Here is a 14,886-nt window from a genome sequence, read left to right as displayed (position 1 = left end):
TAAAGCCAGTTCAGTTCCCTCTTACAGCAGGCATTCATAGTCCTGGCAGCTTAGGAGTGTGGTGTTGTTACAATGTGTGAGGAAAACAGCTCCAGTCAGGTGACAAAAGAACAAGAAATAACCTTTTTACAAATCATACAACATAAAAGTCTGTCATATCATTCTCTGGGGATGATGGAATTTAATATCTAGCTGTTTGTACTAAAACTGAAGTCAGGACTAACCTGGCTATTAGGTAATGCTAGAAATAAAAAGTGAAATATTTTAGATATCAATAATACCAAGAGCTCAATAGTAGATTTTTGCATTTATTATTTTACATTGATGAGACTTATAAGGAAATGGAAAACATTTTCACACAGTAGGAAACATAGCAAAATATTGGTGGTGGCTGCTGTGTTAAGTGAAATATTGTATTGGGCCAGATGTATCACTTCCAGGTAAACTCTTCTCCTGGTTTCAGCTCCCTATGACAAAACAGTGTCATGAGAAAAATCACGCTCCAAACATGCAATGACATCTCAAATTAGGTGAATGTCTCAGAAACACTTAAATCCAAGATCTCATATACTGCAGATTTCAGCGCTGTTAGTAGTCTGACCACACTCACCTGCTGTACAGCTTGCTCTTGTTCCTGAAAGCGGTGAGTTTCTCGTCATTCTTTCGGTCCAAATAGACTCCAATCACAAAGCCGAGGGGCACCAGGACATTGACCCAGTGGTTCCGCAGCACGGACGCCACGTTCACCATATTTCCTGAAGTACAAGGAATTAACATTTTCTCAGTCTTCCAGTTCCAAACAACTTTTACACTGTAAAACTATTCAAACAGCAGGTTGTGTTTGATTTACTGCAGAAGGTTGATGGTTTGAATTCACGTACTGATGAAGTACCCTTGATCACGATACTTACCCTGAATTGCTACAATAAGAATACCTAACTGTAAAAATGGTTAAACTGTTGTAAAGTTGTAAATAACCTTGGACAAAAGTGTCAAGTAAATAAATTTAAGAAACTACATTAATAAGCACTTGAGTAACAACACAGTTTATTTCAATACTACAATTTGCTCACCCTCATTAACTACTTATCCTAAGGCAGGATCACATTGGTCTGGAGCCTATCCCACAAGCACAGGGTTTTAGGCCAGTAAGTCTGAGTTAAATAGGCAGGCAGATCTGGATGGGATGCCAGTCCCATAATACTTAATGAGCTCATTACTTTTCCAGATGCAAACTGCTTTAGTTGTAAACTGTATTAAAAATAAAAAAAGTATAGCAACGCAAATACTTTACTTGCACATGTTTTTGTATAGGTTGAAATTTAATTTGGTGCATCTAATTAAAATACTTTGACTTTCCAAAGAATGACACATTGACCCTTGTCAGACACTGCCATTTTTTACTTTTGATCATTACAAACAACAAACTCCTGTTGTGCATCACAATTATTTCTTGCCTTATGTAGGAAATCATTAAATAAGTATTAAGACTTAAGTGGTGTAAATAATAAAAAGACTTGCAATTGTCACTGCGGTAATGGAGAAATTTTGTTTTAGAGTATCTTACAGTTTGCTGTAGTATTTCTAAATAAAAACAGATTAAATAAGGAATTTACCCTCTTCATTTATTGGGCTACCAAACTTTTTATGCCATTAATAAAACCCTGCAACAAAGACACTCTAGAAGTAAATTTTTTTTGAACCGGTGCAGAGGAAACATTTCTAGAGAACAGAAATAATAAATATATTCCACAGACCTTTAAAACCTGAAATACATCATCCTCTAAAGACACTGACAAGGGAGCTTTAACTACATTTCTGTGTTTGCTCAGGTTTCCTCTCACAGTCCAAACTGGAAGCTAAACAGCTTTTGAAATGCACTTCTTGTCTGTAGCTATGGTACAGTGTACTGTATCTAGCACTCTAAGTCACTTTGGATCCAAGTAGTCAGCTAAATAGTACAGTACTCAATGTAAGTTACCTGGATCACTGTAAGTACCTGATCGAAGTAGTCAACTAAATAGTAGAGTACTTTAGTAAGTTACTTTGGATCCAAGTAGTCAAGTAAATACTACAATGATCACTGTGAGTAGCATGAATTCAAGTTGTCAGCTAAAATATTACAGTAATAACTGTAAGTTACTTTTAGTCAACTAAATTAGTGACATCAGTTTGAGTTTCTGCTCAGTGAGTGAAGCCGGGCTGTGTCTGTCGCTGCAGGCCTGCAGGCAGCGTTCCACTAATTTCCACTTATTTTAAATGTCTCTGGTTGCGTTTCTCACATTTACACTAAATATAAATTTATTTGTACAGTCAGTGTCGTTGCGTTGTCAAGATTAGAGCTTAAATAAAAGCGCTGACGCTGTAGTTTGTAAAAAAAAATAATAATAATTTCAATTTGCCCCCCGCCCCGCTCATGCAGGCTGGTGGCGGTACTACTTCGCTTCCCTTTCAACACTTCCGATATAACAATAACAGGCATGAAAGCAAACAGCAAAATTTACAAAGATTTATTCGTAAACAAGAACCCAGTACATGTCACGAAGACAAAGAGGACACTACGGACGGTTATTTTACCTGAATGCGTATCGTCCTCGTTGACTGCCCTGCGTAGACGGAGGAGGACATTGGACTGAACCACTGTGCCAAATCGCCGACCTATGGGGGGGTATTTTAACAGATTACATGACCAAAAAACACCCAGAAGATAATTATGATAACACATTAACTTCATATTAATTTTTTATTAATTCCATGACAGAACGTTCAATAAGTATTTACATATTTTTTTACAACAATGATGCTCGGCGGGTGCAGGAATGGTACCACCCGATGACCTTTCCCCCCGTGACGCGCCTGCAATGGCGGATCGCTCGGGCTCACTGCTGCGGTTCTTCGTAATAGCTGTTCGTTAAACATGTCGTTTGGGTAGCTAACGTGTTAGTTATGAACTTTTAAAAATCTGCAGTGCCGTTTAAAACGGAAATTGACATCCTCGGAAGCCTTTATGGTACGTTTTATGTTTTTTGCACTTTGAAAGGAACTTTTTTAAGCTAACGAACGTGCTCGTGATGACTGTTCTGATGAGAGTGATGATACATATTATTTGTGATTAAACATTGTGCTTCTTTGTTCTTACACTAGTATTTTAGCCTGGATTTTTTTTCCTTTACGGCTAGATAGATGCTCTCTCAGCAAGCCAACCAGGTACCGACTAGTCCCTAGGAGATTTAGCTGCAAAAAATCTGCTTTAATTAGTTTCCTGTGTGAAGCACATTTAATTTTTTTTTTTTTTTTTTTTTTTTAAATGTCCCCATGTTTTCTGGGAATTATTGTGGAGTTTGTCATTTTAAGAATACCATTAATAATCATTAAGCTTGCTTCTATAGCAGAGAGAGTGAAGCCTGAAGCACCACTGGGTGGATAAAAATGTTTGGTAGATTCACACAGTGGGTGTTTATGCCATTTTGTCTGGGTTAATTTGCTAATTGAGTGAGGATTTAGCAAAAAATATGAGTCAGTCTAGTCAGCATAGCTGTAACACAAGGATTTCCTCACAGTTCTCTTCCACGGTCGGGCCTGAGAGTGTTTGCTGGGTCTGTAATGCTGGCTTGATGCGTCTCACCCTTTCGATTCCTTCCTGTGGTAGCAGCTTCTTTGATTCACTTCTTTTTATTTGTGCCTCACAGCTCCTCTAGAAAATGACATCGATCATAAAGCTGACAGCCGTGTCGGGGGTGCAGGAGGAGTCTGCGCTCTGCTACCTGCTGCAGGTGGATGAGTTCCGCTTCCTGCTCGACTGCGGGTGGGACGAGAACTTCTCTATGGACATCATCGATGCCATGAAAAGGTTCATCCGTCCATGTTCCTGGCTTATTTTTCTTTACATGTTTTTAAGGGGTTCATATTTAATGTGTGTTGGATGATTGCCGCCTTGTGGCGCCAGTCTGGTTGGTGGTGTGGGGTTTTGACGTGTCCCTACTCTTCAAGGTACGTCCATCAAGTGGATGCGGTCCTCCTCTCGCACCCCGACCCCCTGCACCTTGGTGCTCTGCCCTATGCTGTTGGAAAGCTGGGCCTCAACTGCACCATCTATGCCACCATCCCTGTGTACAAAATGGGACAGATGTTTATGTATGACCTGTACCAGGTGAGATCACTGCATGTGAACAAATTCTATCACATTTCGGTGGTGCTTAGGTTCTGGGCACAAGGGGGTCTCTCATCCACTCAGTTTCATACACATAATTATGAGTTATTAGCCGATGACATACTAGAACAAATCATCAGTAGGCCTACAAGCACACCAAACTTCAAAGAAAATTTAACATTATGTACCTTTTTTCCAATGCTGCAACGCCCACGCAATAATTTGCAGTACAGAAACTATTAATAAAATTAGTGTTAAAATCAGAACGAGCTTTATTGCCAAGTATGTTCACACATACAAGGAATTTGTCTTGGTGACAGAAACTTCCACAGCACAGACAGAATGACAGTGACAAGACATAGATGAGAAGATAGAATATGTGAATGAAGGATAAAAAATATATAAAAATATAAAGTACCCAATATACAAAAATAGTCACTAGACATTATATTAATTTGTTTATATTATAGTGGGGGTGCGGTGGTGCAGTGGGTTGGACCGGGTCCTGCTCTCCAGTGGGTCTGGGGTTTGAGTCCCGCTTGGGGTGCCTTGCGACGGACTGGCGTCCCGTCCTGGGTGTGTCCCCTCCCCCTCCAGCCTTACGCGCTGTGTTGCCGGGTAGGCTTCGGTTCCCCATGACCCCGTATGGGACAAGCGGTTCAGAAAGTGTGTGTGTTTATATTATTTTAAATATTTAGAAAAACCTCATATTAGTCTTTCTGATGTCTTTTTAGTCACGTCATAATACTGAGGACTTCACCCTGTTCACACTGGATGATGTGGACTCGGCTTTTGATAAAATTCAGCAGTTAAAATATTCACAGATCGTGAATTTGAAAGGTGAGTAAATACATGTGTGTGTAAATATATGTACTATATTACTTTTAGAAGGAGGAAGAGGTTTCATGTTTATTTTACTATAACCACCCGCTTGATTTTGATTGCTGTTCTCTGCTGGTGGTGGAGATGGTGGTGGCTTGACTAAACCTGTCTGTAAATTATATTTTATTGGTGGTTCTGTGCAGTTCTGAAAATGTGTGTGTGTGTGTGTGTGTGTGTGTGGTGGTTCTGTAATACAGGAAAAGGACATGGCTTGTCTATCACCCCACTACCTGCTGGTCACATGATTGGGGGAACCATTTGGAAGATTGTGAAGGATGGAGAAGAGGAGATTGTGTATGCTGTGGACTTCAACCACAAGAGGGAGATGTGAGTGTGCAACACGGGTTGTAGTAAATGGAGAGGATCCCCTTTCCTTGTGACAGTCATCCATGAACTAGTCAGTTTGTCAACCGCTGCTCTGTTTTTGTATAGTCACTTAAACGGCTGCTCCTTAGAGGTTGTGAGCCGACCGTCTCTGCTCATCACCGACTCTTTCAACGCCACATATGTGCAGCCAAGGCGGAAGCAGCGTGATGAACAGCTTCTTAGTAAGTTTATTAGTAAATCTGTGTATTTACATGTTCTTTTCTGCTCGTTAAAACAAATTTTTCTCGTTACAGAAAATTTTGTTCAGAATCACGAAAGTGCATTTTATCTTTTGAAACATGACACCTGCTATTGATGGTCATTTGTTTGTCATTCAGCCAATGTGATGGAGACTTTGCGTGGTGATGGGAATGTGCTGATCGCCGTGGACACGGCTGGGCGCGTGCTGGAGCTGGCGCAGCTGCTGGACCAGATCTGGAGGACCAAGGATGCTGGGCTTGGGGCCTACTCCCTCGCTCTGCTTAACAACGTCAGCTACAATGTGGTGGAGTTCTCCAAGTCACAGGTCATTTTCTCGCTCCTTACTGTGTTGTAACCCAGATGTTTCAAAATTTCATCTACCACAAAAATTCTTAAATGGTTTTGTTTAGGTTAATTTGCCTGTAATAATCATTAAAGATCAACTTTGTGTTATGCTGCAGACGACTACATTGATAATTGAATAGACATTGTATGGGACAAAGGGTAATATAACGGTGCACTTTGGGGGATGCTGGCACAGGTAGACTGATGGACTTTGCTTTGCAGGTGGAGTGGATGAGTGATAAGCTAATGCGCTGCTTTGAGGACAAGAGGAACAACCCTTTCCAGTTCCGTCACCTCTCCCTCTGCCACAGTCTAGCAGACCTGGCGCGAGTGTCCAGCCCGAAGGTAGTGCTTTGCAGCCAGCCTGACCTTGAGTCAGGTTTCTCCCGTGAGCTCTTCATACAGTGGTGTCGAGATGCTAAGAATTCGGTGATCCTGACCTACCGGACCACACCAGGAACCCTGGCACGGTACCTCATTGATAACTCTGGGGAACGGATTCTAGACTTGGAGGTGAGACATCGCCTCCATAAGTCTGGCTTTCTGATGTTTGTTTTTGTGCTGTACCCCTTTCTGCTCACGTTATTCCTTACAAAACTAACTTCTGTACTGAGTGTAATTTGAGGATGTTGCAGTGTAAATAATTATTTTGGTTCTTTTTTGCTCAATCTAGATCAGAAAACGAGTGAAGCTTGAAGGTCGTGAACTTGAAGATTACCTTGAAAAGGAAAAACTGAAAAAAGAAGCTGCAAAAAAGCTTGAACAAGCAAAGGAGTAAGTAGAGAAATTGGCCTGCATGAGCAAAAAGTAGATGGGCTTCAGTGCCAAATGGATGCTGAGTCTGAACATAGCGGTGACGTAAGTTTACTTGTGTGTTTACTATGCTCATGTTCAAGCCTCCTGAGTGGGAGTTGAATTGATATGATGATACGACCACATTTTCAGTGTCTGGCTGTGTATCCACAGGGTTGATGTTGACTCCAGTGATGAAAGCGACATTGAGGATGACCTGGAGCAGCCCATGATAGTCAAGAACAAACACCATGATTTGATGATGAAAGGAGAGGGTAGTCGCAAGGGCAGCTTTTTCAAACAAGCCAAGAAGTCCTACCCCATGTTCCCCTGTCATGAGGAGAGGATCAAGTGGGATGAGTATGGAGAGATCATCAGGTATGGGCATGTGAGAAATGGATGAGAAGAAATATCGCGCACTCAAAGTAGTGTGCATTTTTGTGATATGCTATCACAGCATGGTGGAAACAGATGCCATGCAGTCATTTCATACTTTTGATCCTCATCACCAGGCCAGAAGAGTTTCTGGTCCCTGAACTTCAGGCCACCGAGGAGGAAAAGAGCAAGTTGGAATCCGGGTTGGCAAATGGAGACGAGCCCATGGACCAGGACCTGTCTGATGTGCCCACGAAATGTATATCCTACACAGAAACCATAGAGATCAAGTGAGTACTTCATTCAAGCGGATTAAACAATCTTTAAAGGGACAGTCAGGATCAACTGCCCGTTATACATAGTTACAAGTACTGTGACTTTATTGAAATCCTCTGTATACAAATATACTGCAGTTGTAACTGCTAACCTTTGAAATAAATGATGCTAGAGTAAGCAAAATTTTGGCTTGATTCTTTTGATGGGATTATTGTACAGAATGCAGATGTTCCTTTTCACTGAAGGTACTGAAAAGGATTTATTAAATCCTCATTAAGAAGAGGAAAAATATAAAGAGTATGTTTTGTGACCTCATTAGAGCCAGAATCACCTACATCGACTATGAGGGTCGATCAGATGGCGACTCTATCAAGAAGATCATAAACCAGATGAAACCACGGCAGCTAATCATCGTGCATGGGCCACCTGAGGCCAGCCAGGACCTTGCTGAGTCCTGCAAGGCTTTCAGTGGTAAGGACATTAAGGTGTACACACCCAAGCTGCAGGAGACTGTGGATGCCACTAGCGAGACCCACATCTATCAGGTGAGGTTGAGCTGACCTGTACTGTCCACAAACTGCTCCCACAGATCACACAGTGATTATCTGTTGGGGCAACAGTTTAATGTGTTGAAGTCCATGAAGCACATGCTAGCACAATGGGTAGCGCTACAGTGTTCATGTGAGTGTCCTGTCACAGTCGAAATCCATGGATGAAGTCAACGGTGAAGAACGTCTGAACTGTTCCTTGCTCTGAAAACCATATAAGTGGTGGCCATATGCAAACTACATGTTGACACCACTTACCTTAGGGTGCTAGTGTTGTGAATAGCTTTATGTAACTGTAGCTATAGTATATGTATATGCACAATGCATGTGGGTTTGTTCGTGTGTTGCTGAAGGATCGACCTTTCTTCATCCGTAGGTGCGATTGAAGGATTCTCTCGTGAGTTCTTTGCAGTTCTGTAAGGCTAAGGACACAGAGCTTGCCTGGATCGACGGTGTTTTAGACATGCGAGTAATCAAAGTGGACACAGGTGTGATAATGGAGGAAGGAGAGGTGAAGGAGGAAACAGAGGAGGGAGAACTAGCCATGGAAGTAGCGCCCGACCTCAGCGGTGACCACAGTGCTGTGGCCCAGCAGCGCGCCATGAAGACCTTGTTTGGAGAGGATGAGCGAGAACTTTCTGAGGAGAGTGATGTAATCCCCACCCTGGAGCCTCTACCGCCAAATGAGGTGAGATGAAACTTCTGGCAAGAGGAAAATACATTTTTTTTTCCCCATATCAGTAGATCATCTTTATTTTGGATTATTACCACAGGCAGCGCGGTGGCACGACAAGTAGCGCTGCTGTCTCGCAGCGCCTAGGTGGTGCGAGAGGACATGGGTTTGATCCCTGCTCAGTCTGTGTGGAGTTTGCATTTTCTCCCTGTGTCTGCATGAGTTTCCTCCCATGGGGCAGACATGCTATACAGGTTCCCCCATAGTGTTTGAGTGACAGAGGGAGTGTGTTTCACTGATGTATGGATGAGTTACACTACCTAAAATGGGTATCTAGCAGTGTAAGATATGGGCTAATGACACTATGTAGAGTTTGTTGGAAGTCGATTTGGAGAAGTGTCTGCTAAATGAATGAATATATCAAGCTATTAGCGTGCGTGGTTTGGATGCTGGAAGAAAGTGGATGATGCATCTTTGGGGAGGAATGGAGGAGAGAGCTGTGGTGATGTGTTCAGCTGCGATCCTGTCTACTGTAGACCCCAGGACATCAGTCGGTGTTCATCAACGAGCCCCGCCTGTCTGACTTCAAGCAGGTGCTATTGCGAGAAGGCATCCAGGCTGAGTTTGTGGGAGGAGTGCTTGTTTGCAACAACCTGGTTGCAGTTCGTAGGGTGAGTCTTTCTTCTCTGGTCTTCACTTCCACAGAATTAGGTCAACAAAAGCTCCTTTTTCCTTAATTAAAAATGAGATTCTTCACATAAGAGCAAGTAATCATTTCTAAATGGCACAGTAGAAAAATATTTATTGTAATTCCTTAAAGGGAAGTGTGTATGCTTGTTGTACTGAACTGCTTTCTGCCTTTTCATTGTGTTGATACAATGGGAACTTTTTGGTTGACAGTCACATTAAGGAATTTTTTTCCTATGTGCTCAGCTGCTCAGCTTTAAAACAAGGCACCAAGAAATGTGTGTGTTTTTTTTTTTTTTTTTTTTTAAATTAGAATTTCTAATTGTCAAACCTTTCAGTGTTGTTATATGATTACATTTATTTCCAAGTAAAGTGCCTGAAATAGTAGTAGTAAGTGGGATTTGTATCACAGTCCCCAGGGTGAGAGGTGGTGGAGCTTTCATTTGCACCTTTGAATGATTTGGCGGTCCCACAGCACAGGAAAAAGTGGAGCAGGCATGAGTCAACCGGCTGGGAAGGTGTGCAGTGTGCCACGTGACTGGTCTGTGCTTTTGTCTTTCAGACTGAAGCCGGCAGGATCGGCCTTGAGGGCTGCCTCTGTGAAGACTACTACAAAATCCGGGACTTACTTTACCAGCAGTACGCAGTGGTGTAGAGGCACCTGTTCTTTGAGTAGACTCTGAGTGAATACTGATCAACAGTGTGCTGCAGCCCTTTGGCATTGCATAGCACTATTTTTCTGTTTATTTTTATCATTCCTTTTCCCTGATCATCTTCTGTGAGCTCCGAGTGGGAGCGTGCATTGCTCTTTAACTCGAGAAACCTCAACCGTGAATTGTTAGTATTCCATGCAGGGTGCATATGTCCTCATTTTTGTATAAAATATACATTTGAAACAAAAGTTTTGTTTAAAAGGTGGTGTTGGAGTCGCTTGGAAGTGAGAGCCTGCTTGAAAGAGGGAATGAGGTAGCTGGGTTTCATTGTTCTTTTCAGTCACATGGCATACAGATAACAGATGGAGATGTTTACTTTTCAGCCACATACACCATGTCATTTTCTCTTTATGCATCTTTTGTTGTAAAGAAACTTATTACCTTATTTTTAATTTATTCCCAGATCTCATGCCTAATTGAGCCATATTTTTCCCTCTTTTTTGCTTGTAATAATGCTGCTTTTGATACTGTTCTTCAAATGCAAACCAGCTGTAATGTCTCTTGAAAATTAACTTTTGCCACTGAATCAGCTTTTCTGAAACCCATCCAAATCCCAACCAACATCAGTGTTTACTCTTCAGAATCCCTTGTGCTCTACTGTTCTGCTCAGTAAATCCCAAAATGTTCTGCAGTTTGTCACCAGGACAGTAGCATTTTAAAGACATTATGAACTTTGTAAGAAGCATCAACATTCCAAGCAGTGAATAACAATGCACCTGTTACTGACTATATAAACTAATATTCATGATAGCAGTTAAAGCAGTGTGCAAATTATAAATGTGTGCTGCTGTGCTATGAGAGAGAAATTTCAGTGTCCGCATGGCATTGCTGATGGGAAGAACACTGATTCAGAGTGCTTCCTGCTGATATGCCCCGCAAGTAAACGGTCTCTGGGGAATTGAGTCATTTTATTAATGACTCGTTAAACAAGCAGATAATTGTTCAAACAGTGCAGTTATGCAGTTGCGTTATTTTGCTTTGTCCTTTAACATTTTAGTATTTAAATGCATTCTTATAATTCATGGAAGAAAGTGGGGGAGCTTCTGTAAAACCCCTCTGTGATAGAAAACCCCTATGCTTTGGCATAGAGTGCCAGCACTACCCATTCATTGTCCTCTTTCTGAAAGTTGACCTGGGACACTAGAACTGTCCATCGAGTAATCCTCTTAGTTTTTATAATGCTGACTTTCACACGAAAGGCCCACTTTAACGTAACAAGCCTCTAAGCTTGCCTGTGCAATTGAGCGCATGGCTCAGTGGGACAATGGTGCCATCTCCTGCCCCCTCCTAACTTTATGGTACTTTCTAGATAAGCAAGGTGGGCTGGTGAACCCTGTGTGTCTAAGGTGTACCCTGCTTTATGCTTCACTGGTAGGCACTGGACCATGACCTTGCACTGGAGTTTTTGATGAAGTACATACAACTGTACTGAACTGTATGTCTGGATTTGCTTTAATAAGGTCTGCATTCACAGAGTCAGCTCAGTAAATGGACTATCTTATCAGTTTCATTTGTGTCCTTTATCTGTGGTTACATTAGTAAAATGGCTATCTACAGGCTTTAGTCTGGAGATAATTTGAGCAGTTAGTGCTGTGATTTCAGTCTATCATTTTGTAGGTATATGCTGTGTGTGTTTGGCGGCAGCACTGTTCTGGAGCTTGCTGCCATTTCCCATTATGCCTTTTCCCCTGCCTTTAATTCCTACTGTTTATAGCATAATCCCTGCTACCTCAGTGTTCATAATGGCCCTGGACATCAGGATGGATCATGTCTCACCACTTGTAATGGACATTAGTGTATCTGAGAAGTTTGAGCCTCTTACTCTAAATAACACGATTACTGATTTTATCCTTTTATGTAACCTGCTGATCACAGTTAACAATTGAGATGCATCAAAAAGGAAATCTGCAGAGACACTGTTGGAGAGCATCCAATGCTGAGAAGTTGCTCTGTCACCATAGGGGAAAGAGCTGCAAGTCATCTAATCTTTGAGAGTGGAACTGCCCTTGAAAAGGCATCAAAGTAGAGTGACAGATGGTAACTGAATATTGCTGTTTGCTTATGTCAGAATAACATTTACATTTATTCATTCAGCAGATATTTTCTCCAAAGCCATTTGGTGAATATTATGTGGTATTTAGCTGACACCTTTATATCCAAGGCTACTTACAATGCTATATACAGTTCTGGCATTTTAGTGTTGCCAACTCACCTGAAACATGTCTTTAGACTGTGGCAAGACAGCAGAGTACCTGGAGGAAACCCACACAAATACAAGAACATGCAAACTTATCCAGGTTAAGTGGGAATTAAACCCATGTTCTCTTGTGGTACCCAGGTGCTGGGAGCCAACAGCATTCCTTGCTGTACTCCTGTACTTCTGAGAATGGCTGAGTGATGGGGGTGGGGTACTCTCCAGTCTTAGGAAGTCAGTGATGGCTTGTTATGCATGGTAACCCGTTATTGAAATTCAGTGAAACAAATAATTTGATTATTTAGATTATATTTAAGGAGAACTGAATGACTGCTTTGTTCTTTATACTGTAAGTATCTGGGAAGTGAATCATAACTGGAAGGACATTCTGGTCCTTTCTGTGCTCAACGCCTTCCACCCCTCCTGAGGCATAGGCCGCCAACAAGGGCTGGTCCTTTCTATGGAGATCACTTAATGTGTTGAGCTGCTGTGTGCGTATATTTCCCTACAGGGATAAATAACGTACCGTTCTATCTATTCCAGTTTTGGGGTTGATGACCAGGGGAGGTCAGGTGCGAAGAGACTCGCTTAAGGAGTGATTACTTTGACCTTGTTAGGCTGTAAACTCCAACACTATGAGCTTCAGGTTTAAATACTGAGCGTTTTTTTTAATGAATTCATAAATGCAATATAAAAATGTTAAATGGAATATGTTAAAGGAAAAATTAAGCTAAAGACCTGCAATGTTTGTTTTGGAAAAACTAACTTTTTGGCCTTTTTCACCAAGGTTCCATGTTTTTTAAAAAAAAAAAAAAAAAAAAAAAAACAGTTTGGTATCATTACAGTTTTATGAAATCATGGGTTATTACATTCTTAACTTTAGGCAGACTTCCACTTCCTGGAGGGCCCAATGCAACAACCACTGTTACTCTTTAAACAGTGCAACAGCATTGTTTAGCAAAGCATGTTGCTTCCTGTATCATAAAGCCCTTTGCATTGCACACAGTCCTAGATCCTCAAGCCCCTGAACCATCAAAATTAGTCCCTTAAGATTTTCATCCCTGTTGGCTGATCGCTCAAATGATTACTCAGGAGGATCTGTGAGTCGTCGCCCCCCCCCCCGGAAACCCAGCTATGAGTCCATAGCCGCTGTCTGTAATAGCTGTGGTTGGCTCTGCTCATGGTTTGTGGCCATGTAACTCTTACAGGCTCATGGAACACCCCATGTAGGTGCTGTGAGACCCATGGTGGCTTCTTGTCAGCACTAGTGAAGACATCAGGCTGTGTTCACAAACCCATGTGCATTGGTTTTATCCTATGCCAAAAGGACGTGTTTCCTTGAGCCAAGGACCTTAAGTCAGCGTTATCGAGAACCCTGCGCTATGAACCTAGTGCCTAGCATTGGTTTCCTGTATTTATCCAAAAAAAAAAAAAACACTGCACACTGATGTCCTCAGCTCTTTCATTGATCTTTAATTGGTTTAAAAAAAAAAAAAAAAAAAAATTTAGATGATTAAACTCTGATCAGAGACATGCAGTTATTTCTTTCTTTTGACGTGTGATTCATTGCTGCTCATATCAAGGTGGAAGAGGTGTTTTCTCCTCCTTTTCTCTCAGGTTCCAGACAGGAATAATCATGTATAGTATGTGCTAGTTGAGGGCCTATTCCAAATGAATTTGCTTCCTTTTCATGGAAAAGCCCTTGTCGTCCAAGGTCCTTCGGGGAGCAAGGAAGCGACTTGAATTTAAAAGGAGCGGTTCACCTGATGTGAGGGTTGCTATTAAAAGCAGTGTTGCAGGAGGACATACTTGTGAGATGCTGTGCTGGATTGTTGACTTGACTCTGAACATGTTACATTCAATATCTATACATGCATATAAATAAACCTGCAACGTTGTCATGTACCATTTTGCCGATGAATATTTTATGCCCCACAGCTGACTTAAGAGGTTTTTCAAAGAGTAAATTCAGCAAGGTCTTTTGGGACAGGCTAGTACGTGGCCCTGTTTGTTCATCTGTGGAAGGTGGTGAGGGCAACAGTGGTGGAAATGGAGATGGTGGTGATGGGAGGGCCTGTAAACGACAGTCATCAGAAAACGAATGCACGTTTGCATTTTAATGTTAAGCGGCTGGCTAGGTTGACCTTTTTCTCTAACAGCGTGATGGTGTAGGACTGCTCTGTCAGGTGCCTCTCTTCAGCTACGAGTCACCCATGATGTCCAACTCCTCACAGAGGTCCATGTAGATACTGCCTTTTACCAAACCGTCAGCGTGCTTGACTTTCTACAGATGAGCTTTGCGGTTTCAGGTGGCTGTCATGTAAATACATGCAGATACACACCCACACAGAACACTGAGGACCATCCGGCACGAATCCTTCAGCAGCTAGAAGATGCAAATATCCAGTCGATCAAGAATCACCCTTGCTGTCCAACTCTACTAGGCTGAAATGTGTGAAATGCACAGGTTTTAGGTGGACATGGTATGAAGCAAATGTGGAAATTTTGTAATCTGCCATGAGCAGCAAAATGCCTGCGTGCCCTGCTGGAGGACATCTAAAGGTATGAGGTGAGCTTATTTCAGTCGGCTAAGCAGGATGGGGCAGCCAGCTCTTCCACAACAGGCATGCTGGCTTTTCACGGTGAGGAGCAAGAGTTTAGCGGGGTGCAACTGTTACTTAATC

General features: G+C 42.0%; 2 protein-coding genes across 2 annotated transcripts; one reads left to right on the top strand and one right to left on the bottom strand.

Moving 5' to 3' along the window:
- Positions 1 to 299: 299 nt before the first annotated feature.
- On the bottom strand, positions 300 to 2,628 carry ndufb1 (NADH:ubiquinone oxidoreductase subunit B1). Its single transcript, XM_018735302.2, has 3 exons — positions 2,578 to 2,628; positions 611 to 755; positions 300 to 467 (listed from the first exon to the last, which is right to left on the bottom strand). The coding sequence occupies exons 2-3, from the start codon at positions 748 to 750 to the stop codon at positions 431 to 433; spliced, it is 177 nt and encodes a 58-aa protein (XP_018590818.1). The 5' UTR covers positions 751 to 755; positions 2,578 to 2,628; the 3' UTR covers positions 300 to 430.
- A 226-nt stretch (positions 2,629 to 2,854) lies between these two features.
- On the top strand, positions 2,855 to 14,081 carry cpsf2 (cleavage and polyadenylation specific factor 2). The gene is made up of 15 exons (XM_018735049.2): positions 2,855 to 3,010; positions 3,690 to 3,850; positions 3,991 to 4,150; positions 4,885 to 4,990; positions 5,230 to 5,359; positions 5,465 to 5,580; positions 5,737 to 5,924; positions 6,167 to 6,457; positions 6,618 to 6,718; positions 6,911 to 7,114; positions 7,249 to 7,401; positions 7,707 to 7,932; positions 8,312 to 8,623; positions 9,145 to 9,279; positions 9,858 to 14,081. Exons 2-15 carry the CDS (start codon positions 3,702 to 3,704, stop codon positions 9,948 to 9,950), a joined length of 2,364 nt encoding a protein of 787 aa, XP_018590565.1. The 5' UTR covers positions 2,855 to 3,010; positions 3,690 to 3,701; the 3' UTR covers positions 9,951 to 14,081.
- The last annotated feature ends 805 nt before the right edge of the window (positions 14,082 to 14,886 follow it).

The sequence above is a fragment of the Scleropages formosus genome, chromosome 1 (genome assembly GCF_900964775.1).
Source record: "Scleropages formosus chromosome 1, fSclFor1.1, whole genome shotgun sequence".
NCBI classification, from domain to species: Eukaryota; Metazoa; Chordata; class Actinopteri; order Osteoglossiformes; family Osteoglossidae; genus Scleropages; species Scleropages formosus.
The sequence above is the reverse complement of the archived record's forward strand: the minus strand, read 5'-3'. Positions and strand labels throughout refer to the sequence as shown.